Here is a 24,007-nt window from a genome sequence, read left to right on the forward strand (position 1 = left end):
GATATATGGGCATCACAGAACCTGGTGGACTGAGAGCATCAATAGGACACAATCATTCCGGGGTACCAATATATCCGAAGGACAGAACAGGTCGTGCAGGGGGGAGGAGTTGCACTATATGTGAAAGAAATGTAGACTCAATGAAGTAAATCTTAGTGAATCCACATATTCCAATAGAGTCTCTATGATAGAAATTCTTGCTCTTAATAAAAATTATTAACATTAGGGATCTATATTGACCACCTGACCAGGACAGTAATAGTGTGATGAAATGCTAAGGGAACTAAGAGGCTATTAAAAATTAAGAACCCAATATACTGTGGGATTTCAATTATCCCCATAGCGGGCGAACATTTCACTTCAGGCGAAATTGCAAGATAAAATTTCTCAATACTTTTAATGACTCTGCTTATGGGAGCGTGGTTACGGGGAACCCAACAAGGGAGAAGCCAATCTCTAGATTTAATCCTGAGTGGCGAGCGCAGGACCTGGTCCAAGGTAATACGCAGGGACCGCTTGACAATAGTGACCATAATACAATAGATTTCAACATCCTGTGGGGTGGGAAGAACACCTCAACAGCCAAACTGTGGGCATTTAGTTTCAACAGCGGGGAAACTATACAAAAATGAGTGGTGTTTTTAACAAAGGTTAAAAGGGACAGTGAGCTAAACTGAAATCCCTGCAAATTGCTATATGGGCCTTTTTAAAGACATAATAGAGGCCCAACTTCATGTTATCCCCAAATTAAGAAACAAGTAAAAAGAACTAAAAGAGCCACCGTGGCTTAACAACCATGTAAAAGAAGGTGAGAAGAACAAAGATTCCTTTAAAAGTGGAAGTCCAAATCTTTTCAGTAGGGAATAGAAACACTGCCAGCTTAAGTGCGAAGAGCGTAATAAGAAAAGCCAAGAGAGTTTGAAGAACGGCTAGCCAAAAACTCCAAAGGTAATAACAAATGTTTTTAAGTACATCAGAAGCAGAAAGCCTGTCTAAAACTAGTGGGGCCCCTTGACGATCAAAATACACAAGGGAGCGCTTTAAAGTATGATAAAGTCATTTGCGTAGGAAGAGAAACTAAAACTGGATTCTTTGCTTCAGTCTTCTACGCATGAGGAGTTGGAGCATTCCCAAACTGGAGCTGGCTTTTGTTAAGGTGATAAATTGAGGAACTGTTCACAGATTTGAAGTGTCACTAGAGGAGGTTTGGAATTAATTGATAATCTCTAACATTAACAAGTTGTCCGGTACCAATGGCATTCACCAAGAGTCTGAAAGAACTCAAATGTTGAGATTGCGAAACTATTAAACTAGGTTGTAACCTGTTCCTTTAAATTCTGCTTGGTACCGCAATGACTGGGGGGGGAGAAAGTTGGGCTAATGTAACGCCAATATTTTAAAAAGGCTCTAGAGGTATTCCCGGCAATTACAGATGGTAAGTCTAACGTCTGAGGCCGGTTCTACCGGGCAAATTAGTCGAAATAATAGTTAAAAAAATTGTCTAGCACATAGAAAAACACTAAACTGGTGTTGAGCATATGTCACAATGGTTTCTGTAAGGGAAATCCATCTTACTATCATATTAGAGTTCTTGTGAAAAATGATATGGTGTCAACAAACATGTGACAAGGGGGATCCGTACCAAGTTGATTAGATTATCAGAAGCCTTTGAACCGAAGAGGTCCCTACCAAGGCTCTTACGGTAAATTTAAGCTTGTCATGGATAAAAGGGAAGGTCCTTTCATGGACTGAAACTGTTTAGAAAGACAGGGAACAAAGGGTTCAGGATAAATGGTAAATTTCTCGATGAGGGATACTGAGGTTGTTTCCCAAGTCAGTCCTAGGACCAATCCTATTCAATATTATTATAAATGATCTTAGAAGGGCGTAAACAGTGATGGTGGCAAAGTTTGCATGATCAAATACTACTCAAAATAGTTAGACCAAGCAGATTGTGAAGAACTCTCAAAAAACATTTACAAAACTAAGTGACTGGGCAACAAAATGGCAAATGAATTATTATGTGGGATAAATGTAAGTATGCGTACTTGGAAAAATTGAAACCCCATATACCATATAATTGATGGGTGGCTTCAATTGAGCTACAGAGTCAGGAAAAATCTTGGCAGTCCATCGCGCTGGATATTCTCTGTGAAGTGTCCACGCAGTTGTGCCGGGCGGTCCAAAAAGCAAACGGAGTTAGGACATAGAGCGATTAGTAGAATAAGACTGAGATATATTATTGCCCTTATATAAATTCTAGGTACACCCACATCTCGAATACTCTGTACAATTGTCGTCTCCTTCACCTCAAAAGATATTCTAGCACTAGAAAAGTCTCAGGCACGAAGGGCCATAAAATTGATCAGGGAGTCTGGAGAGGGTCCCATACGAGAAAGATGAAAGTGGCTAGGCTCTTCAGCTTGGAAAAGAGCGAGACTAAGGCGGGATTATGATAGACGCGTATATAAATTCTATGGAGTGATGTGAAGAAATAGATAGAAGATTTCTTATTCGCATAATACAGCAAACTAGTGTGGTCACCAAATGAAATTATTAGTATTAGCCCGGTAGCCGAGTGTTTAAACAAATAATAAAGGAAGTTCTTCTTCAACACAGGCGCACGAGTCAACTTGTGGAACTCCTTACCTGAGGAGGTTGTGAAGGCTGGGACTATAACAATGTTTAAAATGGAACTGGATAAATTCATGGTGGCTAAGTCCATAAATGGCTATTAGCCAGGAAGGGTAAAGAATGGTGTCCCTAGCCTCTGTTCATCAGAGGATGGAGATGGATGGCAGGAGACAGATCACTTGATCATTGCCTGCTAGCTTCACTCCCTCTGGGGCACCTGGCACTGGTCACTGTTGGTAGACAGATACTGGGCTAGATGGACCTTAGGCCATACTGGGTCAGACCATTCTTATGTCCTTAGTTTTGTAAAGAAAAGGTCACTTGAATTTTCTTAACATTATAACAATAATCTTCTTAACATTCAATACACTAAAAGGCAATGTATTTTTCCCTAGCCTTGTTCTTGGCAATGGCTCAACATTTTGACTGACAAGACAGAAAGAAAAAAATTGCACTGGGGTGAATTTGGCCCTGCAAGATTCATCCCAGCACATTTCCTGGCCATGCTGGTTGTTTTTCCCACATGGGGTATGTTTCAGCTTGGGATAGATAACAGCTTCCTGAAGTGGATAACGTAACCAAGAGAAAGTTAATTTGATGGTCTGATCATTTCTTTATATTTTCTCCCTGCCTCGCCTCAGGAGATAGTAAGGGGCCTCCAAAGGCCATTTTCCACTATATTAGGAGTGCAGAGCACCGTGTGAGATTGAGGGAAGCTTTCAGGGTGGGGTGGGGTTGGGGCAGTAGGGAAGGAGAAGAGGGGTACTCCTCAGTCCTTTCTCCCTAGTGACCACATAGCTGCGTCAGGAGCTGTGCTGACCAGAAAACCCTGCTTGGGCCTGGCTTGAAATTTCTTCAACGATTTGAGTAGGGAAATCTCTGTGCGAATGAGTGGGGGTTATTCCTTGGAAAAGGGCCAAAACAATGGAGCCCAAATCCAAACGAAGGGGCTTCCGCACAACTCTGGACCTGAGTGTGTGTGGAGAGGGGTATGAGGCAAATTTTACAGCTCTCCCCCTGCCTGTATGTACAGGCCACTTTTGGCTGACAAATCTCCTCCCTTCTGCAGGCACCTGGTTTATTTCCCTGACTGTCAAGCCAGGTTACACACTAAGAAAGCACCACCAATTGGCTACAATTCTGCTTGGTTCTTTAGAAATTTCAAAGCGCTGCCCCGGCAGCGCTGTGGGAGCACTGCCGCGGCAGCGCTTTGAAGTGTGAGTGTAGTCAGAGCCGCAGCGCTGGGAGAGAGCTCTCCCAGTGCTGCTTGTAAACCACATCCCTTATGGGTGTAGTGTGCAGCGCTGGGAGCTGTGCTCCCAGCGCTGCTGCCCTGATTACACTGACACTTTACAGCGCTGCATCTTGCAGCGCTCAAGGGGGTGTTTTTTCACACCCTGAGGGCGAAAGTTGCAGCGCTGTAAAGTGCCAATGTAGCCATTCTCTCTAGCAGTAATCCCTCCAATATCCCTATACCCTTAAATACCCTGACTCTGGCACTTTGCGCCCCACCCCCGAACACTTCTTTGATTCTCCTTTCTTCCTGGTCACTTACCAGCATCTTCATCATGTTCCCCATCTTCAAGCCCCTTCTCCTCCCCACCCCCACTGAGCCCTCTCCTCCCCTCCAGCTCCAGCACCCACCAATATAACTGCCTTTCCCCAACAGACTTTTCCTAACTCCCCTGGAATCCTCCAGGCAGGTTGCCATGGTGCTCCCAGACTGTCAACAGGAGTCTCCACCTGCAGGCTCAGCATCTTGTTTTGCACATTAACCCTCAATCCCTCTGCGAGGTGGTAAATACTATCCTAGGAGGGAGGGGATATTACCCCTATTCTGCAGCTAGGACAATGCAGACTAGACAGATTCAAACCAAAATTTTCAAACTCAGGGGCCTCAGCAGGCTCCCAGATACCATGGAACTGGGCACAGTATAAGAAGATGAATAGATAAGGATTATAAATTGCCTGGTTAACCAGAGGGACTCGTGGGTGCTCAGTACCTCTGGTAATCAAGCCACTTGTGTTGGTACCTCACTTTAGGCACTCAGTTTTGAAAATGTTGACCTCGGTCATTTGTCTAAGAGTAAAGAGAGAGTCAGCAGCTGATTTTGACTCAAGAGTTTCTGCCTCTCAAACCTGTGCCCAGACTCAGGGGTGACATATGTTGGGGGGAGGGGAGGCAGGGTCACGCCTCCCCCATTTCTGCCAAGGTTTATATTTTTATTTATTTTTTTGCAGGGAGTGGGTTCAAAATACACCCGCCACACACACACACACTTTCAACAGTTATGCGTTGTCTCTGCCCGGACCACTAAATACATTGCTTCTGCATATGACATACATGTTATAGTAGAGATCTGTAAGTAATCAAGGAACCAACTGACATAAACGCTATAGAACTCTTTGCATTCATGTCCAGATGAGATTTCAGTACTTCTGCTCCATGAAGAGTTCAGCAAGTCAAAGGCCATCGTGTGCAGCTTTCAAAACTCCTTATCCTACAAAGCATATTCAGCAGGGAATCAGCACCAGAGGACAGTAAGGTGTTAAATTAGCACTCCCATTATGAATATCTGTGCCAGTTAAAAGTCTGAGGCTTGATCCTTATCTTCTTATCACGTCCTTTTTTCTCCTGACAATTTATAGAGTAACATAAAGCTGGGTTTAACCAGCTGCTGTCATCACAATGACATTGCCCATTTGGAGTCTTAGGACTCAGTGGCCGCCTGTTGTAATGCAGTGAGTAAGACAGTATGTGTGGGGGAGGAGGAAGGACAGGTGATATGTTGCCCTCTACTAGCTAGGATGCTACCAGCAGTTTCACAAGTTCTCATTTAACTCAAGTGCTAGAGGGCTGTGTTTTTGGAGCTGAAGTCTATCTTTAGCAATATCAATAATTTACGCCAACTGTTCATTTTCTGAAGACCAAATGTCTTCATCTAGATGAGCCACAATTTGGAGGGTTCTGATCCAAATCCAGATGTTACTCCAGACCCTAATTTCTTTCTTTAGAAAAAAACCCATTATTTATTTAAGAAGTTTTAACAAGTTTACTAAGTCTTGCCATGTAAACATCAGCAACAAAACAACCATTACAACAGTTAGCTTTTGTTTAAAGAGACATACAGCAATACATAAACATCAAATATTTCTATTTAACAGGGTGTTACCATAGTACACAGTGAGCATCATTGCAATACTTCTGTCATTCCTAATTATTTTATTAAATTGAATTAAATTTCTATATGCACATATTTAACAGACCAGGTATGTCTATCAAATGCTAATATTAAAACAAAATGGACAGGTGGGCTGAGTTTTTTTGCAAGTGAATGTACTTTGTCTGAGTACTGAATAAAAGGTGACCAAATATCTAAGTATCTATCTATCTATCTATCCATCCTTTGTGTATTTTGTTGGGTACATAATTGGTGTGTTAATTTTTCCATAAAAACAATCTCCCATATTTTTGAACCATTCCTCAATGGTTGGGATATTTTATTTTTTTTCCAGTAAGGGGCTACTAGTAGATGAGAGATTAATTCTTCATTTACTTTTGTGTGACCATTTCCACTAGGAAGCCCCAGGAGGATTACCAAAGGATCATTTGGTAATAAGTATCCAATAATTTGTGATATTTGATTGTGAACTGCTGCCCAATACTCTCTAACGACTGGACATGTCCATCATATATGCATAAAATCTCCTCTTTCACCACAATTTCTCCAACATTGATCCCTATTCAGTCTATATAAACGCTCCCTGACTTACACAAACCTGCACTTACGGGAAAAGTTCCGTAAGTTGCATAAGCCTTTTTTTTTTATTTTTGGTGTAGCTGTCGGTTATACGTCTCCGACTTATGCAAAATTCGACTTACGCAAGGTGTTCCGGAATGGAATGCTTGCGTGAGTTGGGGAGCATCTGTATGCGTATTTTTAACCTGACTGGTGTGAGGTAACATTGTAACACTGAGGATGCTAATTCTCTTTTCCAGATCAAACCCGATTCCTCTGGGGTAACTTGTCTATCCAGAGCCTTTTCTCAGAGTGCTGCATATGGACAATTTTCTGTTAGGAAAGCTGTCTGCAAAGATTGACATAATTAGTTATTTTTTTTGTTTCCTAATTGACCAGACATCATCACTTCCATTAAAGTTAGCTTTCTGTATAAAACACATTTTCTAGAAAGATGAGAAACATAGTACCTGACTTGAAAATACTGGTACCAGGGAAAAGCGGACCAATTAAAATTAGTTTTGATCTCTAAATAAAGTTAGAAAAGTTTCTTTACTGAATAGTTTATTCCTTATCATCTGTGCAAAAGGCTCCATAGCCAGTGCAAAAAGTAAAGGAGACAATGGACATCCCTGACTAATCCCTTAGCGTAATTCAAAAAGGGAGATTTAACCCCATTAACCGGCACCACTGCTTTTGGGCTGGTGTAAAGAGCAGTTATGCATTTAAGGAATTGGTGGCCAAAGTCCGTATGTGCATACCTCAAGGCTTTTTCAATGGGATTTGTCATCAACATATTCAACTTCCTGCTAATATTAGTTAATTGTTGATATTTTTTTTCTGAACCTGTATTTTTATGAATATCTTGTAACCTTTTTAGCTTCTGTTCTAGTTCTGTTTTTTCTTGAGCTCTTTCATTCTTCAGCTGAGAGACTCTGCTAATAAACCAACCCCTAAATACGGCTTTAACTTCCTCCGGGAGTCCGTATCATTTAATCGGAAATGTAGAACAATTCCATCTTTGCCCTTTTGGAAATGCAAAGCATCCAGGGGGGTGACATGAACAGAACTAATATAGAGTCAAAATTCTGCTAAATGGAAACTTCTGCAATTTGGTCTCTAAAGCTGCATTAAGGCTATGTTATTCTGTCCCCCTGCTGGTCTCCTCCAGGCCCTAATTTCTGTACAAGACAAAATCAAAACCCCAACTCCAAATGCTTCTAAATCTTGGAAAACTTTATTTCTAAAGGCTGTAGCTCATAAACAACAAAAGCACAATCAGCTACCATCACTGATGTAAGGCACAATGCCAAATCTCCTCTCATTTAAATCAGTTGTGTATCACTGGAGTTGTGTATTAGTGGAGTGACTCCTGATTTTCACAGGTGTAAGAAGAGAATCAGCTCCTCAGATCATGGAGATCATCAAAGAATGCCTCAGGGTCAGGTTCATAGAAGCCCTTGAGGCGATATTAAATACAGGCAGCGTTGCTGTGCTGGCACACCAGAAACAGTTATACAACTGTACATAGTAGCATAGGTGCATTTGCACAGTGAGATACATGCAGTCCTATTTACCCAAATGATTTCAAGGATGTTCAGAAAAATGCATCTACACACATCCAAGGTCCTGATCCCACAATGAGTTCTTCATGAGCACAACCCTGCACCACTGACTTCACGCGCCACGGAAACACGCTCGTGCTCCACACCCTTCATTTCCTCACCCTCGTGTCCCGCCCCGACACAAAGTGGCGGGACCTCCTGCCACCTCTGGAGGGTGAGGAGCCCCGGTGGGCCAGCCTATACTCTACCTTGGTCCCGAGACGCACCGGGGATATCAGCTGGCGGCTCCTCAGTGGCGCAGTGAGCACAGGCGTGTATTTGGCGCGGTTTACCCGTCCCAGACATCTGCCCCTTCTGCGGCGTGAGGGAGACCCTGGCGCACGTCTACTTAGAGTGCGCCAGGTTGCAGACCCTATACCGGCTCCTCACCAATCTCCTGTTGTGTTTCTGGCTGCACTTTTCCCCTCACCTCCTTCTCTACACACTCCCTATCCGTGGCCCCACAAAGTCACGGGATCTCCTGGTCAACCTCCTCCTCGCCCTGGCTAAAATGGCCATCTACACAATCAGGGAGAGGAGGTCGGCCGATGGAGACTCCGGTGACTGTGGGGCTTGTTTCCAATCCATGGTCCGTTCACGTATCCGGGCGGAGTTCCTTTGGGCGGCGTCCACTGGCTCCCTTGACGCCTTCGAGGAGCAGTGGGCGCTGTCTGGGGCTCTCTGCTCGGTGTCCCCGTCAGGCTCTCTTCTTATGACCCTTTAACCGCACTCTTGTCCCTGTTCTTTTATTAGTTGTCCCCCGTAATCAGTGGGGTTCTGTGATCTTGTGGATCCGCTCCTTAGCCTGGGGGGGGGCCACTTCCCAGATGCCCAATAGTACCACTGACTTCACTGGGGATCCACACAAGTGCAAAAGTCTACCCCCACAAAGTTCACTGCAAGGATCTGGGCCCAAAACTAGGGTTGTCCACCCTCCAGGATAGGCCTGGAGGCTCCAAGAATCATAGAATACCAGGGTTGGAAGACCCTGGAGGAGGTCATCTAGTCCAATCCCCTGCTCAAAGCAGGACTAATCCCCAGACAGATTTTTGCCCCAGCTCCCTAAATGCCCTCCTCAAAGACTGACTCACAACCCTGAGTTTAGTAAGGCAATGCTCAAACCACTTAGCTATCTCTCCCGCATAATTAAAGATTATGTCATGTGATGAGACCTCCAGGAATACATCCAACCAAAATTGGCAACTCTAGCCCAAACGTGTAAAATATACCAACACAAAAATATTGGGAACGTCATACTTTACAAGCTCAGACGCATTGGTGAGATATTAATTTATCTTAAAATAGCAAAACAATTCAATGCAAAATAATACTTGAATGCAATGTTATGGGTGAGAATTTAAACAGATACAGTTCAGGAAAGTGTCATGTGCTTCCTAGGGGGTCAACCATAATTCAGCCTCAGTGCAAGCACTTAACTAAGCCAGACAACATGAAAATCATGCGAACTGTTCACGCCGCAAGGGAGCACCACCTACTGGCTTGTAAGAACCCCACCCGGGGCCCCATTCTATCTCAGTGTAATGGAGTCACTCTGATTTACGTGGCGCGTTATCGAGATCAAAATCCGGCGCCACCAACACAGACCTATATGCTATTCAGCGCCAAACTCTGCTCCCCCCCTGGTAGTCAGGACTACACCGGATTTGGCCCTCTCTGCACCCCCAAGGCTTTGCTAGTAGGGGTTAGTTTGCTGCCCGGAAGGAAGCACCGTCCAGGCGCTAACAATGCACCCTACCCGAGCCCAGGGCACCTGTGGCCATACCCAGCCCCGGGGCGAACTCCGCTGCCCCACGCCTCAGCAGCGGCCAGAGGGGCCCCAGCGCGCCCGGCCCGCCCCAACCCGACTCCGCCACATGTCCCGCTTGGCGGGGTGGCCCCGGTACCTGGCGGGAGGCCGGGCGGGCGGGAACGCCGCAGGCTGTGGGGCTGAGCCCGGGCCGCGGGGCGGGGAGTTTCTGTTGTTTGCAACCGACGCTCCGGACGCTGCGAATCGAAAGCGAAAGTTTGCAGCCGCCAGCTGCAGGCCACACGCGCTATGGCCGCCCTCCCAGCCCCGCTCCTGGTGCGGGTCTCTCCGGCGCCCCGGACCGGGCCCGGCGACAAGCTGCAGCTCAAGCTGGAGAGCTACTTCCAGTCCTACAAGCGCTCCGGGGGAGGCGAATGCGAGGTGGAGCCGGGCCCCGAGCCGGGCACCTACCTGGTGCGCTTCTGCTCGGAGAAAGGTGAGGGGGTGGGGGGCCCGCCCCGCCCCGCCCCGCCCCCGGGTGCTGGCTGGCGCCTCGCTGAGGGGAGGGCATGGCCCCCTCCACTCTGGCTTCTCGAGGGGGGTGCCAGCCGTGTGACCTGGGGGCGGGGGGGGCGCAGCCATATAGCTCAACAGGATGTCAGTGCATGCCAGCCCCAGAGGGGGCCGTAGGGTGTGTGCCAGCCGTGCCCTGGGGGTGAGGGGGCTCGCAGGATGTGCCAGCCGTACCCTCTGTGTGTGTATGAGAGCTGTGCCGCAGGAGTGTGGGGGGTGCAGCCCGGGAGTGCTAGCCATGCCCTGGAGGTGGGGGAACATGGGGTGTGCCATCCGTGCCCCCAGTGATGTAGAGTGCCAGCCATGTCACTCAACAGCATGGCAGCAGCACAGCAGTTGTGCCCCAGGGATATAGTGTGCCCGCTGCACAATGTGATAGCATGCCAGCAGCGTGTCACAGGTCAGCATGTGAATTGTGTCACTCAGCATGGCAGCAGCGTGTGCCACTCAAAACATTTTGCCAGCTGCTACTCAGCAGGGGCGATGGATGGCATATCAGCTATGACGTTCAGCAGGGTGGTGATGTGCCAGCAGTAGCCACCTGTGAGCATGTGGATGGGAAGGTGGTATACCTGCTATGCCCCTATGCAGCACCCCAGCTGTGAACCTCTCTATGTCGGGTATGCGAGCTCTGCCACATGCCGGCTCTGATACTCTGTGTAGAGCAAACTTTGGGTGATCCTATGTCACCCACATCTTGATCCTTAGTGTAGGGGCATGGTCAGGGAGAAGGGAACATGGATGGGAACCTTGGTGGCCACTGACAACCAGCATAGATCTCTTTGAGATGCACCGATGAAAAGTACTATATAACAGTTAGGTGGTGAGCCCTAATTTGTGCTGTGGACTGGGCCAGCACATAATGGCCCCAGCACTGGGACAGTACGAAAGAGGTTTGAACACATCTCGTTTCAAACCTTAAAATTCACAGTATATATGTTGTGTGAATTCCTTGGGGGCTATTTTTACTCTTCCTTCGCCCCTGTGTAATCATTCATAGGTGTGCAAAGTGGGTGTAAAACCATACCAGATCAGAATGTTAGCCTTTTACACTCGTTTTGCACATGTGAAAATGACTACACAAGGGGCAAAGCAATGGAGAATCTGCAGGGCCGGTGCAACCATTTAGGCAACCTAGGCGGTCGCCTAGGGTGCTAGGATTTGGGGGGCGCCATTTTCTTCGGCAGCGACTGCGGCGGCTGGATCCCGGTTGGCACCAGCATTTAGGCAGAGGGAGCTGGGGCAGGGGAGCGCGGGGAGGGCTGCTTGCAGCAAGTAAGGGGGGAGGGCAGCATGCAGGGGAACTCCCCGCCGCAGCTCACCCCTGCCCTGCCTCCTCCCCAAGCACGCCATGGCTGTTTCACTTCTCCCGCCTCCCAGGCTAGTGGTGCCTCTGAGTTGATTGGCGTCGCAAGCCTGGGAGATGGGACAAGTGAAGCAGCCACAGCATGCTCGGGAAGGAGGCGGGAGAAGTGAAGCAGCGACGACGTGCTCTGAGTGTTTGTGCGTGGAGCAGAGGTGAGCTGGAGTGGGGGGGTACCTCAGAGTTCTGCGGGGGGAGCAGCCAGGGGAGAGGGAACAGGGATGTTGGATAGGCGTGAGGTCCCAGGGCACCTGTCAGGGGGCAGGGGTGTGGATAGGGGTTGGGGAGGGCGCAAGGTGGAAGTTTCGCCTAGGGCACGAAACATTCTTGCACCAGCCCTGATAATCTGACTGTTTAGTGTTCACTGATACACCAGAATAAACAGAAGTTCCCCCCCTCCTCTCCCAATTTATTCCCACCTCACTATAGATAAGAACAGCGTGAAATCACATGAAGATCATGCCCTAGAAATTGATGGCAAAAGTCTGAAGATATTTATCCAGGCAGATTCAGAAGTAAAGGATCCTGCAGAAAGCAAGCCTACAACACAATCCTCAGGCCGATCTAGCACTTCAGGCTTTTCACAACTTCAGAAGAAATCTGATAAGAAGCAGCTTGGTGAAAAATATGATGCCAGTTCATCTTCTAGAGCATTTACTGAAAAGGTGTGTTTAATATGAAATAGAAAAAATAATTCACCAGGATCTAAAGGTCTCGTGACTTATGCCTGTACACCTCTGCTTCCATATACCAGTTGGAGAGAGAGAGCTCATTTCACCTTCTAACCAGAATAGAAGAGTTGGAAATTGTTAATATGCATTAGATTTATAAACTTCCTGGTCAGCAAGCACTGAGGCATGTCCATACCCCTAATTAACATATTGACACAGAGTATGGCATGGTGACTTGTAATACAGTGGTAGGGATTTGCAGTCATAATTCTGTTTGTGGCATGTGCGTGTCCTTTGAAATCTGGGGACATTTATATTTTTCAGAACCAGTTTGTACGCGTGGGTTGCTACTGAGGCACATATAGGAACCCTTTCAAAGGAACTAATAAGTACAATCAGATATTCTGTTCTGTATATGTTCTTATACTGCTCTTGTCGTCATAGAATCTGAGCATGTTCCAGTACTACAATAAGTGTCAGACACATCTGTGACAAGTGGTTCATTCTTTCATCCTCTCCAGAGGATAATTGTACATCTAATGTAGTGCTTTGTTTTGGTGGGGTTTTGGTTTTGGGTTGTTTGTTTGTTTTTGAATAATATACATACTGCTCTGTGCTTTTGATAGGGAAGGCAGGTCAAAGAAGTGTGCCTTGCACTTGGAGTCATGAGGTTTGTGATGGTCCTTAGTTCCTGTGGCATAATGAATAATATCTAGCAAAGTACTGGGTCTCAATTTAAGAGAGAACTGTGGATGGCCTCTGCATTCCCCTACCGCAGCTCACGTTAAAAGATGGGAGTTTTTTCACAGATTTCATTGGGAGCAGGATTGGGTCTCATGCATGTGTATGTAGGGATACTAATGGCAGTATATCAGTGTACATGAGTTCAAAGAAGACTATATGCAAGAGTGTTTATATACAGTAAAAACAAAATAATCTTGGCAAGCTGAGAACTAGTGTAGAAAGATTTTTTTAATTAAATATTTGAAAGAACAAGCTGAGAATTTTAGGAAAGCTGCTAATGATCTCTGCGTGTTCTTTCATTTTCAGATTTTTCTCCATGTGTCTGCAACCTTGAATACCAACCTGTTCACTAAACAGCAAAGACAACAAGTGAGCACTCTGTGCCCAAACTTAAAAATAGAAAAAAATTCTAGTGACCACGGCATCGAGAAAGTGACAGGAGACTATGCAGATATTGAAAAAGTGTATCACTATTTTGATGAACTCCGTATAAAAAATGACCAACACACTGATTTTTCACACTCTGAAAGAAAGAATGATTTGGAAGATGTGAATGAGAATGGTTTGGATGAAGTGAACAATCTTGAAGTTCCATCAGCTCTCTATGAATACTTTAACCATGTCTATGAAGAACAAATTAAAGAATTACAGCAACATTTCAACGTAAAGATAAAAAGCAAAAAGCATGACAAGGGACTCACTTCAGTAAGCTTCATATCTGTTGGGAGTTCTGGATTAGTAGAGAGAGCTCAGCAGTCTTTTATCACTAATTTTCAGAAAGGAATAACAGATTTAAAACAAGAAAAAGTTTCTTTGACAAACATTTCCCAGTTAAATGAAACACTACTGAAATTAAATACCAGGTTTAGGAGTCTTCTTGCCAAAAGTGAAGGGAATACAGTAATACTGCGTGGTCCAGCAAATGAGATTTTGGCTGCAAAAAAATTTCTTGAAGAAAAAAACATGAACACCCCACTTGAAAAACCTATGAAAATAACATCTGAAGCTTACGCATATAGGAATGGAATTGAAGTTGATTCTGTTGGGTTTAAACTCTTGGAAACAATATTAAGTAAAGAAATTGAAGTGATAAATCAAACATTTGATACCATAATGGAAAACAAGGGCTCTCCACGGAGCCAGACAGCATACGTCATATTTAAACCTAAGAACAAAGATTCAGATATGTCTGCACATGCTTACGAAAGCTTCATTAATGCATTTCAGAAGGCCTCAGCAATGATAACTGAAAAAGACCTCTGCTTGAAACTTTCAGGTGATCAGAAAAAACAGCTGAATAAATACTTTAATAAACTACAAGTGGAAAACCCAGGTATAATACTTAAGAACAAGGAGGAGAAACTCAGTTTAAAAGGTTTACCAGATCTTCTGCATGCTGCGGAAAAGCACATCAGGAGCTTTCTTTATATTGAAGGCCCTGTAAAGATTAAAGAAGGGACCTCTCTCACGTATGGTACCAGCTGTAGCGGTGCTACAGGAACTTCCCTGGATGCAGTTGATGATGGGAAAATGAATAGGATTCCTCCCAAAGAACAACCTAAACCAAAGGAAGCGGGAGCAGAAGAAGCCAAAGATGAGTGTGCCATTTGCATGGATAAAATCCATCAAAAAGAAGTACTGCAAAAGTGCAAACATGAATTTTGCAAAGCATGCATCCAACAGGCCATGAAATATAAGCCTGCCTGTCCTGTCTGTAATACAGTCTATGGACTCATACAAGGAAATCAACCAGAGGGAACAATGTCTGTCTCAAAGTTTTTTTCTCCAATCCCTGGCTATCCTCAGTGTGGGACTATTAAGATTAACTATTATATGCAAGCTGGGATTCAAACTGTAAGTATATTTGAAAGTGTGTGAAAGCTGTTCGGTTAACAAAACTGAACTCAAATATAGAATCCAATATTTTTCCATTTTTATATCCTAAAGAGAATTTTTTAATCCAGCAGATATTTATTCCAATATATTTTGTTAGGCTCTGGTACTCTGATTATACATTACAAATCTCAGTTTTCATAATAGGTTCTCATACCGCATCACAATATATTATATTTCTTTACGGAGTGCCATTAATATGCAGCACTAACACGCAGTGCTGGGTCAGAGCTACAAGGGAAACACAACAATATCAAATATTAATCCATACAAATGAAAGATAAAACCAAATGGCAGCCCTCACTGTTATACACAGTGAGCCTGATTCTCCTGTCATGTAGATGTAAATCTGGAGTAACTCCATTGAAATCAGTGGAGTGATGCTGGTGTAAAACTGCTGTGAGAGGAGAATCAGGCCAGCATTTGGCTACAGAAGTGTGTAGTGCACCGGGGGGAGGAAATGATTTTAAGGGTTTTGGATTATGTTATGTGTTTATACAGCACCTAGCACAATAGGACCCTGATCAAGACGCTTAGGTACTACTGCAGACCAAACAACACTTGCAGTGACCTCAGTGAGAAAAGCAAAGGGAGAGGAGGGAGAGAGAATTCCAGAGAGCTAGGAAAGCAAGAACATAATATTTAGGAACAACAATGAATGAATGAATTGTGACAAGAAAATGTGAGAAACTGAATGAAGGAGATGGGAAGGAAGGAAAGGAGAGATGAGATGCTCTAACAAAGAATAGTTCTGGTGAGGCTATTGAAAATGAGGGTGAATTTCAGTGACACCTCAGATACATAGGAAACCAGTGAAGAGGTGAAAGAGAGGATGTGTAAATAGAAAGGCAAAGTCAAAATTAGGCATGCAGTGTAGATTTTGAACAGACTGAAGGAGTTGGAGAATGGATGTGGGGAGATGGGAATATATAGCATTGCAGAAAATGAGGTGGCAGATTCGCTTTCACACATTTTTCGTATATCTACAGTATACAGAAGGCCCTTTGTTTTGAGTATTTACGGATTTTCTCTGAAAAAATCCAGGGTTTTGAAAAAGTCAGTTTTCAGGCTTTACCAATTTTTCACCCAAACTTTGGCTTTTTTGGGACCCAGGAATTGTTCAAAGATGGGCAGGGAGCTGAGTCCCATCACCTAAGACTGCCCAACTACAGCAATAGGCTTACAGGGTGCTGAATGCTGTGCCCTATGAGTACTGGCCCCCCTATCAGACTAGGGTGAGCAGATGTCCTGATTTTACAGGGACAGTCCCGATATTTGGGGCTTTTTTTAATATGGGCTCCTATTACCGCCTACCCCTTGTCCCAATTTTTCACACTTGCTATCTGGTCACCCTATATCAGACAGACACCCTCCTGACCCCAGTCCTTCAGCATGTTCCCTTCCCCTTTCTCTAAAGGGTCGGGAGGGAGGTCTATCCGGCAGAGGAGCCAGTACTCACAGGGCACAGCCTTCTGCTCGCCTCCTGGCCATGGCCCTTCAGCATGGCTCCCTCTGCTCAGTGGGAGAGCAGACCTGGGAAGGGACCTGGGGTCCTGGCAGCTGAAGCCACCCGACCACTGCAGTAACAGGCCCACAGGGTGTGGAAAGCTTCCTTTACTGCTATATCATGAGGTCCCCTGCTGCAACCTGTAAGTACTGGGAACTGCTCCCCACTTGCTCGCTACATCCTAGTACTGGGTATCCTTCCACCCCTGCGAGTACCAAGCACCACTCTCCTGCCTGCTGCCCTTCGTTTTTGATTTTGACTGATTTCCCCTCCTGCTGCCCTTCTCCCCATTGTTTTTTAATTGTAATAAACACTGGTACATTCTCAAGAACATTTTTTTTAAAGAGACAAAATTAAGGGCCTTGGGTATACAAACCATTTTTGTTGTATTCTTTACAAAACAGAAAAACCATCCAAACCCAGGCAAACGATACTCTGGAACAAGTCGAACAGCATACTTACCTGACAACAAGGAAGGAAGAGAAATTTTGCAGATGCTTAAAAGGGCCTTTGACCAAAGATTGATCTTCACAGTGGGGCAATCACGTACTTCTGGTGCAAATGATGTTATCACCTGGAATGATATTCACCATAAAACAAGCATGTATGGGGGACCTGAAATGTGAGTATTTTTAAGTGGTTTTAGTGCTTGCCAAAGATGCTATATTGACGGGCCCGAGCCTTCTCTGTACTAAAGCATTTTGGCATTGCTAGCACCATTGCAAGTTACTGGCATTTGCGTAAAACATCTTGGGTCACACTCCCCACTGCCTTGTGCCTTGTGTTGTCATTTATGCCTGTGCAAAGTGGGTTGCTGTAAGAATCCTGATTTGATACATTTTACACTCAGTTTGCACGGGTGTAAATAAACTACACAAGGTGCAAGGCAGTGGAGAAACAGGCCCCTTGTATCCACGCAAAAACTTCTTTCAGTAATGCACAGCCATTAACACCACCATTACAATAGCACCTACTCTAGGCAAGGCTAAGCACCATTACATACTCCACTTAGTCACTCTATTGCTGCAGAGTCGGTGTGGTCAGGGAATGCAAGCACTGTAGATACAGCAATGCAGTTATTCCTCCAAATACAATTCTACATTGAACCCTTTGTGACACTCACAGTTAATGACACTGGCTGTCACCTGTCAAGAATAGCTCTATATATGGCAAAAGGCACCCAAGAAGCTATTCAGCTGATCTCTGCTTGCTCTAAAGTACCCTCCTTTCTTCAGAACAAAGCAGATCTGAGAGCATATGTGGTGGTACTCCCTGTTTCAGCTTTACTCATCCCCCAAGAACCAACACCCCAACTTCCACTTCAGCACGTCCCAGATACAGAATGAAAAATACCATATTAACATTCTGTACAAACATGCACATTTTGTACAAAATTCGTTTTTAAATTATTTATTTCTCCTATGAGGCCCCACCGAGGGCATAAAGAAATATCTATATACATACCAAAACAGAATAATCAGTCAAAAAGAGTCAAATTACAAAATAATTGAATATGTAAATGAACCCAGTCTTCTCACCTCCTAGATCAGTGGTTTTCAAACTGCAGGTTGCGACTCAGTACTGGGTCGCGGAGTGTAAGTCACTGGGTCACAGCGGCTCTGGTCAGCACCGCCAACCGGCCCATTAAAATTCCCATCAGCAGTGCTGCCTGGCTAAGGCAGGCTAGTCCCTATGTGTTCTGACATCGCGCTGCACCCTAGAAGCAGCCAGCAGCCGGTCTGGCTCTTTGGCAGGGGTCCATGAGGCTCCACACACTGCCCCTGCCCCGAGCACTGGCTCTGCACTCCCATCGGCCAGGAGCTGAGGGGGCCGCGTGTCTCCGCCTAGGAGCCAGACCTGCTGTGGGCCGCTTCCGGGGCACAGCATGGCCCACAGTGCCAGCACAGGCAGGAAGCCGCGTCGCTGACCTGTTGCGTCGCTGACCGGGAGCTGCCCAAGGTAAGCCCGCATCCTAACCCTGCACCCCATCCTCTGCCCCAGCCCTGAGCCCCCCCAAACCCAGAGCCCCTTCCTGCACCCCAAACCCTTCATCCCCAGCCCCACCCCAGAGTTTGCACCCCAAGCCCAGAGCCCTGACCCCCTCCTGCACCCCAACCCCCTGCTTCAACCCAGAGCCCCTTCCTACATCCTGAACCCCTCGTTCCCAGCCCCACCACACAGCCTTCACCCGTGTACCCCAACTCTCTGCCCCAGCCCTGACTCCCTCCCACAACCCAAACCTCTCATCCCCAGCTCCATTGGGTTGCGGGCATCAACAATTTTCTTCAACTGGGTCGCCAGAAAAAAAGTTTGAAAACCAGTGTCCTAGATGATCATTGCAACATTGTCTGGATCTCCAGGCCCAGAGTCAGTCTAGCAGCACTTTGAGAGATCCTCGGCACCCTTGCATCTGCAGGGGTGAGGGAGTAATGAGGGAGTAACAGGGTATAGGCCCTTCCTCTCATAGTGCATATGTGGGTCTTTGGACAGGCCAGAACTATTAGAAGCATCCATTGGCCCAAACCCAAAATGTGAACAGGTGGCCATATACACTGTAGACCACAGACATTAATGCACTTTCTCTATGAAGCTATGCTAGGAACTTTGGGGTAGGTGCAACAATCTCTGTATCCTGCACTACTTGCAAGGAGTGCTGCTTGTGGATGCAGAGCACTGTGTGCACTCAAAACAGGAAGGCTGGGGTAGATGCTATGCTCAGTTGCAGCTTGTATGAGAGAAATCACTCTGTTGCAAGTTGCAGCAGTTCACTTCTCCGGTGTGGACAGAGCTTTGAAGACTGTTTCTATCCATAGACAATGGTACAACGTAGATGGGATGTGCAAACATCCCCTCACCCGCCTTCAAATGTATCCCACCTCTGACAAAAGGGTAGTATTTCCTGAGGGTCTTCAGTCTTCGTGTCCTTGGCCTCTTTTCTGAGGTTGCCAACAATAGTTTCAGTTGTCACTGACCGTTTTGGTGGTAGGAGTGCTTGTCTACTATAGGTAGACCGACACTGCTAATGCATTTTAGATGGTAATGATTCATGATCCCTATAGACCTGACCTGAGCCATAATGATACCAGTGACATATCAATGAAAAGCTCTTTTATCTTTTTATGAGTCCTTTAAACCGTCCAGTCTTCAAGTTTTTAGCTTTATTCCGAAGTATAAAACGGCAGCCCATGGAAGTAATTTTTTTCAGAGTGAGAGATCCTTCACTACAAAATGCGCAAATCAGGCATTTTTTTTAAATTACAGCATCAGAGTTTTGTGTGTTGTTTAACAAGAAAACAAGTTACTGGAGCTCAGAAATTGTATGTACTATATACTGGGTTTAGTACAAGTATTTGTGTAAACCATAGTATTACAATGGTTAGCACTATAGTAATAAATTTCTCTATACTATCAGGAGAAAATGGTAAACTATATTACTGTATAAACTATCGAGGAGAAAAGATGTTCTTGTGATAAGGGATAAGACTAAAAGAAAGATGATGCGGGGCCAAATCTAGCTTCCAGTTTGGCCCTTTTGCACCAATTTGCTGGCACAGGGCCATAAAGCAGCCCTATTGGAACAAGGGAAGATTACCCCTGCATTGAGGAATCCCTAGATGCTGTAGAAGCCGGGTAATTGGCTGTACGCCACTGCCCTTTGCAACCCCAGGCATATAAGGGCCATGTCAGTGTGAGAGCAGTGCCAGACAAACCCACTAAAAAAGAATGAAGGTAATAGTATATCCCTGGCACAGGAAATCAGTACAACAGAAATACTGCAATAATTGAAATGCTTTGATATGGACACAATAATATTGTCCTCAGGGAACAACAGATAGTCAAGAAGGGTATAACATAGCGGACAGTAACTGAAGTACATCTTCCTTTATATGAGCTGTATAGACCCTACAAGGGAATGGACCCTAAAGTGTTAAAAAGGAAGCCGTCATGTCCCCAGCTTCAGCCAATGGGAAGGCTAACAACAGCAAGAGTAAAATGCTGCAATCCAGAGAAACAGCCACTGTGAAGGAGCTCCACAGGATCAGACCAGAGCAAGCTGCACAGAGACATCATTTTACTGCCAGAACAGAGCAGAGAAGATTACCAGGCAGGAGGTACCTGCAAGACCCTGAGTTAGGAAGCAACTCAGAGAAGCAGCAGGAGATTTAAACAAATAAATATCTCCTGTCTGTGTGTTCCTTTCTGTGTATCCAAGGAAGTGAGCTGTAGCCCATGAAAACTCATGCTGAAATAAATTTGTTAGTCTCTAAGGTGCCACAAGTACTCCTGTTCTTTTTTTGAAGTTTCTGACTGTATCACTCAGGGTCCCTGGGCTGGGGCCCATAGGAGAGGGTAGATCTGGGTTCCCTACCCTACACTGACAAGGGTGAAGACTGCCAAGACCTTTGACCAGAAGTAGAAACAATAACAGGAATATTGGACTTTCACTTTGTGTTCTTGCTCTAACTTACTTTACTTTTGCCCTGTTGAAGAAGGAAGGGAAGAAACTTGTAAAGGGGGTTAGAAGATTCCTTGAGAGGAAGGCCAAACTCCTGGGATGATTGGTCGAAAGCCCATTAAGGCGATCAGTAGAACTTTGGGTTGGGCCAGACTCCTTTTAGTCCTGAAAGGGCAGAGACACAAGTAACCCAGCCAGAGGTCAGGAGTTATAGATGAAGACTGACATATATAGGTTCAATTCCCTGAACCAACTCAGGGCAATTGAGGCAGGGACAACCGCAGTTCCGTGTATTACAGGGCTGAGATCATTGAACACCTCCTGCTTTTCCATAGCTTCTACCACCTGAGTTCCTTCTCCCTTCCCCAGAAAACATTGAGTTTCCCAGAAAAGCTTTCAAAAAGTTTAATATGAATGGTTAAATATACACACATCAAGTTATGGTTCTGTTTTAAATCATCTGAAAAAAAGGTCAAAGGAATGATATAACTGTACTGTTAGTATACAACATGCTGTCAAATATTGGTAGTTTTGTAATAAGGTATGTACTTATATGTCAAGGTCTTGTAATTGAAATGTTTTATTGTAAACCATCTGAAATATTCATAAGGCAGATGGAGCATGTCCCCACCAGTTAGCATAAGAGCCCCACTCAGGACCGGCTTCAGCTTTTTTGCCACCCCAAGGGGCAAAGTGGGGAAAGGGGGTGAGGGGGGAGAAGATAAAGCTAGTTGGTGGCTCAGCAGCAGTTCAATTGCGCCACTTCATTCTTCTGCAGCAATTTGGCGGCGGGTCCTTCATTCCCTCTCTTCCTCTTCAGCGGCACTTCGGCAGCTCAAAGAGGAGGAAGGGTACTAAGGGACTCGCCACCGAATTGCCGCCGAAGACCCAGACGTGCCGTCCCTTTACACTGGCCACCCCAAGCACCTGCTTCCTTTGCTTGTGCCTGTAGCTGGCCCTGGCCCCACTGCATCACTTAGACCACCCCTAAGGATGCTCTAATTTGTACTAGGATTCAGAGTGGTTCCTGGATGATCTGAGATCAAAAGAGAGGAAAGACACCACTTTTGCAGCCTCATTTCAGCCCCTGGTCTGCCTGAGTACTGTGCCTGTTTTGAGACAATTAGGGCTTTATTTTCAGAGTTGCTGAGCACCCACAGTTCCCATAGACTACAAATGGAATTGTAAGTACACAGCAGGTCTGAAAATCCAGCTCAAAGTGTCAGATTGGCACCCAAAATGAATGGCTGCTTTTGAAAATTTTAGCTTTAACCATTCTGTGCCTCACTTTTCTCATCTGTAAATTAGGGCCTGTTTGTTTCACAAGACTAATGTTTGTAAAAGTGCTTTAAGAGATTTTAATGGAAGGAGCTGTAGAATTGGGAAATATTGTTTCATTATGTAAGTGGTCAAACAGGTCTTCTCTCTTTCCTCTAGGTTTGGTTATCCTGATCCTGATTATCTGAAACGTGTTCGAGAAGAACTGAAAACAAAAGGAATTGAATAAAGACATGTAAGCCAACTGCTTTTAAGCTGAATTCACTATAAGATATAGTATTTACTTAAGTTTATCAGTTGATTACAGATGCGTAAAGTTTAGAGGACTTCTTCCAAGAAAAGCACAATATTGCTGTATTGTCCAAAACTCCCAATGAATCCAGAGGCCTGGCACCTCTGAAAATCAGGACATGGTTCTAAGTCTTTGATTGCATATACAACAAGCCTATAGGCATTGCATTTTAAATTGCTTTTAACTTTTTATTTTATTTCGCTGATAATCATAATGTATCTTCCAGTATGTGGATGAAGTACTCTCTGCTGATATGATTTGATTATTGTAGACATTTTACTTTACTGATATTTTACATTAACAAAATAATTGTTTTTCAAATTTACAGTTATAACACATATCTGATTTAGTGCACTTGATGATTATTAGCTAAGTAGTTTTCACAAAGTAAAAATGTGATCTCTTTCAGCTGTCTTGTGTTGTCTGAAATTCCATGCAGTCTTCTACTGCACATACAGATAATATGTAAAAAGAAAAAAAAAAGATATTTTACCATTTTTACAATGGCATAGGTGTGCATTGGGCTATCCAGAAATACCGGAAGAGAAGAGAGTTCCTGCTCCCAGGATTTTACAATCTAAGGGGCAGGTAATAGTCAGTGAAATCAATGGGGCTATTCACAGGGGGATCCGGCCCACCTTTTGATGAACATAGTAAGTTACGACAACATACAAAGGATGGAAGGCATGGGCAAGTGTTACAACAAAATGAGGTTTTGACATAACTGTCCACCCTGCCATAACCAGAAGAAGATAGCAGAGATCCTAGAAGATTCAGCAACCTAGATGTCATTATAAATTAATCAAATGCAATGGCTCACCTCCAAGCAAGTACTTTAGAGTTAATTTATATTGCTAATAAATAAACTCATTTGGGGAGGGAGGTGCATTTTCAATACATAAAAAAAAAATAATAATAATTGGAGATATACCTATTTCCTAGAACTGGAAGGGATCTTGAAAGGTCATCAAGTCCAGCCCCCTGCCTTCACTAGCAGGACCCACTACTGACTTTTGCCCCAGATCCTGAAGTGGCCTCCCGCAAGGATTGAATTCACAACCCTGAGTTTAGCTGGACAATGCTCAAACCACTGTATTTTTTATACAATACTTGCTGAGAGGCCACTGGGGAAAAATGAGAATTGGCAAACTTGCTTATTTTCACACTGAATCATTGTCAGGGTTCCTTCCCCAATCTGAACTCTAGGGTACAGATGTGAGGACCCACCTGAAAGCCCCCTAAGCTTATTTCTGCCAGTTTAGGTTAAAACCTGGTATGCTGCTACCACCAAGTGATTTAACAAGAAACAGGGAAAGGACCACTTGGAGTTCCTTTTCCCCTAAAAGATCCCCCCGAAGCCCTTACACCCCCTTTCCTGGGGAGGCTTGAGAATAATATCCTAACCAATTGGTTGCAAAGTAATCAAAGACCCAAACCGCTGGATCTTTGGACAATGGAAAAATCAGTCAGGTTCTTAAAAGAAGGATTTTATTAAAAAGCAAAAG

General features: G+C 44.8%; 2 protein-coding genes across 3 annotated transcripts in view; one reads left to right on the forward strand and one right to left on the reverse strand.

Moving 5' to 3' along the window:
• Positions 1-9,989, reverse strand: part of PARP9 (poly(ADP-ribose) polymerase family member 9) — a 32,328-nt gene extending 22,339 nt beyond the window's left edge. Inside the window, exon 1 of one of the 2 annotated variants that reach the window (XM_032794005.2) lies at positions 9,883-9,989. The gene's annotated coding sequence lies outside the window, so the exon portion shown is untranslated. The remainder of the gene's footprint in view (positions 1-9,882) is intronic. The other variant, XM_032794004.2, reaches the window with a different exon arrangement.
• An 8-nt stretch (positions 9,990-9,997) lies between these two features.
• Positions 9,998-22,910, forward strand: DTX3L (deltex E3 ubiquitin ligase 3L). The gene is made up of 5 exons (XM_032794006.2): positions 9,998-10,221; positions 12,091-12,326; positions 13,383-14,930; positions 16,881-17,098; positions 22,370-22,910. The coding sequence occupies exons 1-5, from the start codon at positions 10,035-10,037 to the stop codon at positions 22,437-22,439; spliced, it is 2,259 nt and encodes a 752-aa protein (XP_032649897.1). The 5' UTR covers positions 9,998-10,034; the 3' UTR covers positions 22,440-22,910.
• The last annotated feature ends 1,097 nt before the right edge of the window (positions 22,911-24,007 follow it).

The sequence above is a fragment of the Chelonoidis abingdonii genome, chromosome 10 (assembly GCF_003597395.2).
Source record: "Chelonoidis abingdonii isolate Lonesome George chromosome 10, CheloAbing_2.0, whole genome shotgun sequence".
NCBI classification, from domain to species: Eukaryota; Metazoa; Chordata; order Testudines; family Testudinidae; genus Chelonoidis; species Chelonoidis abingdonii.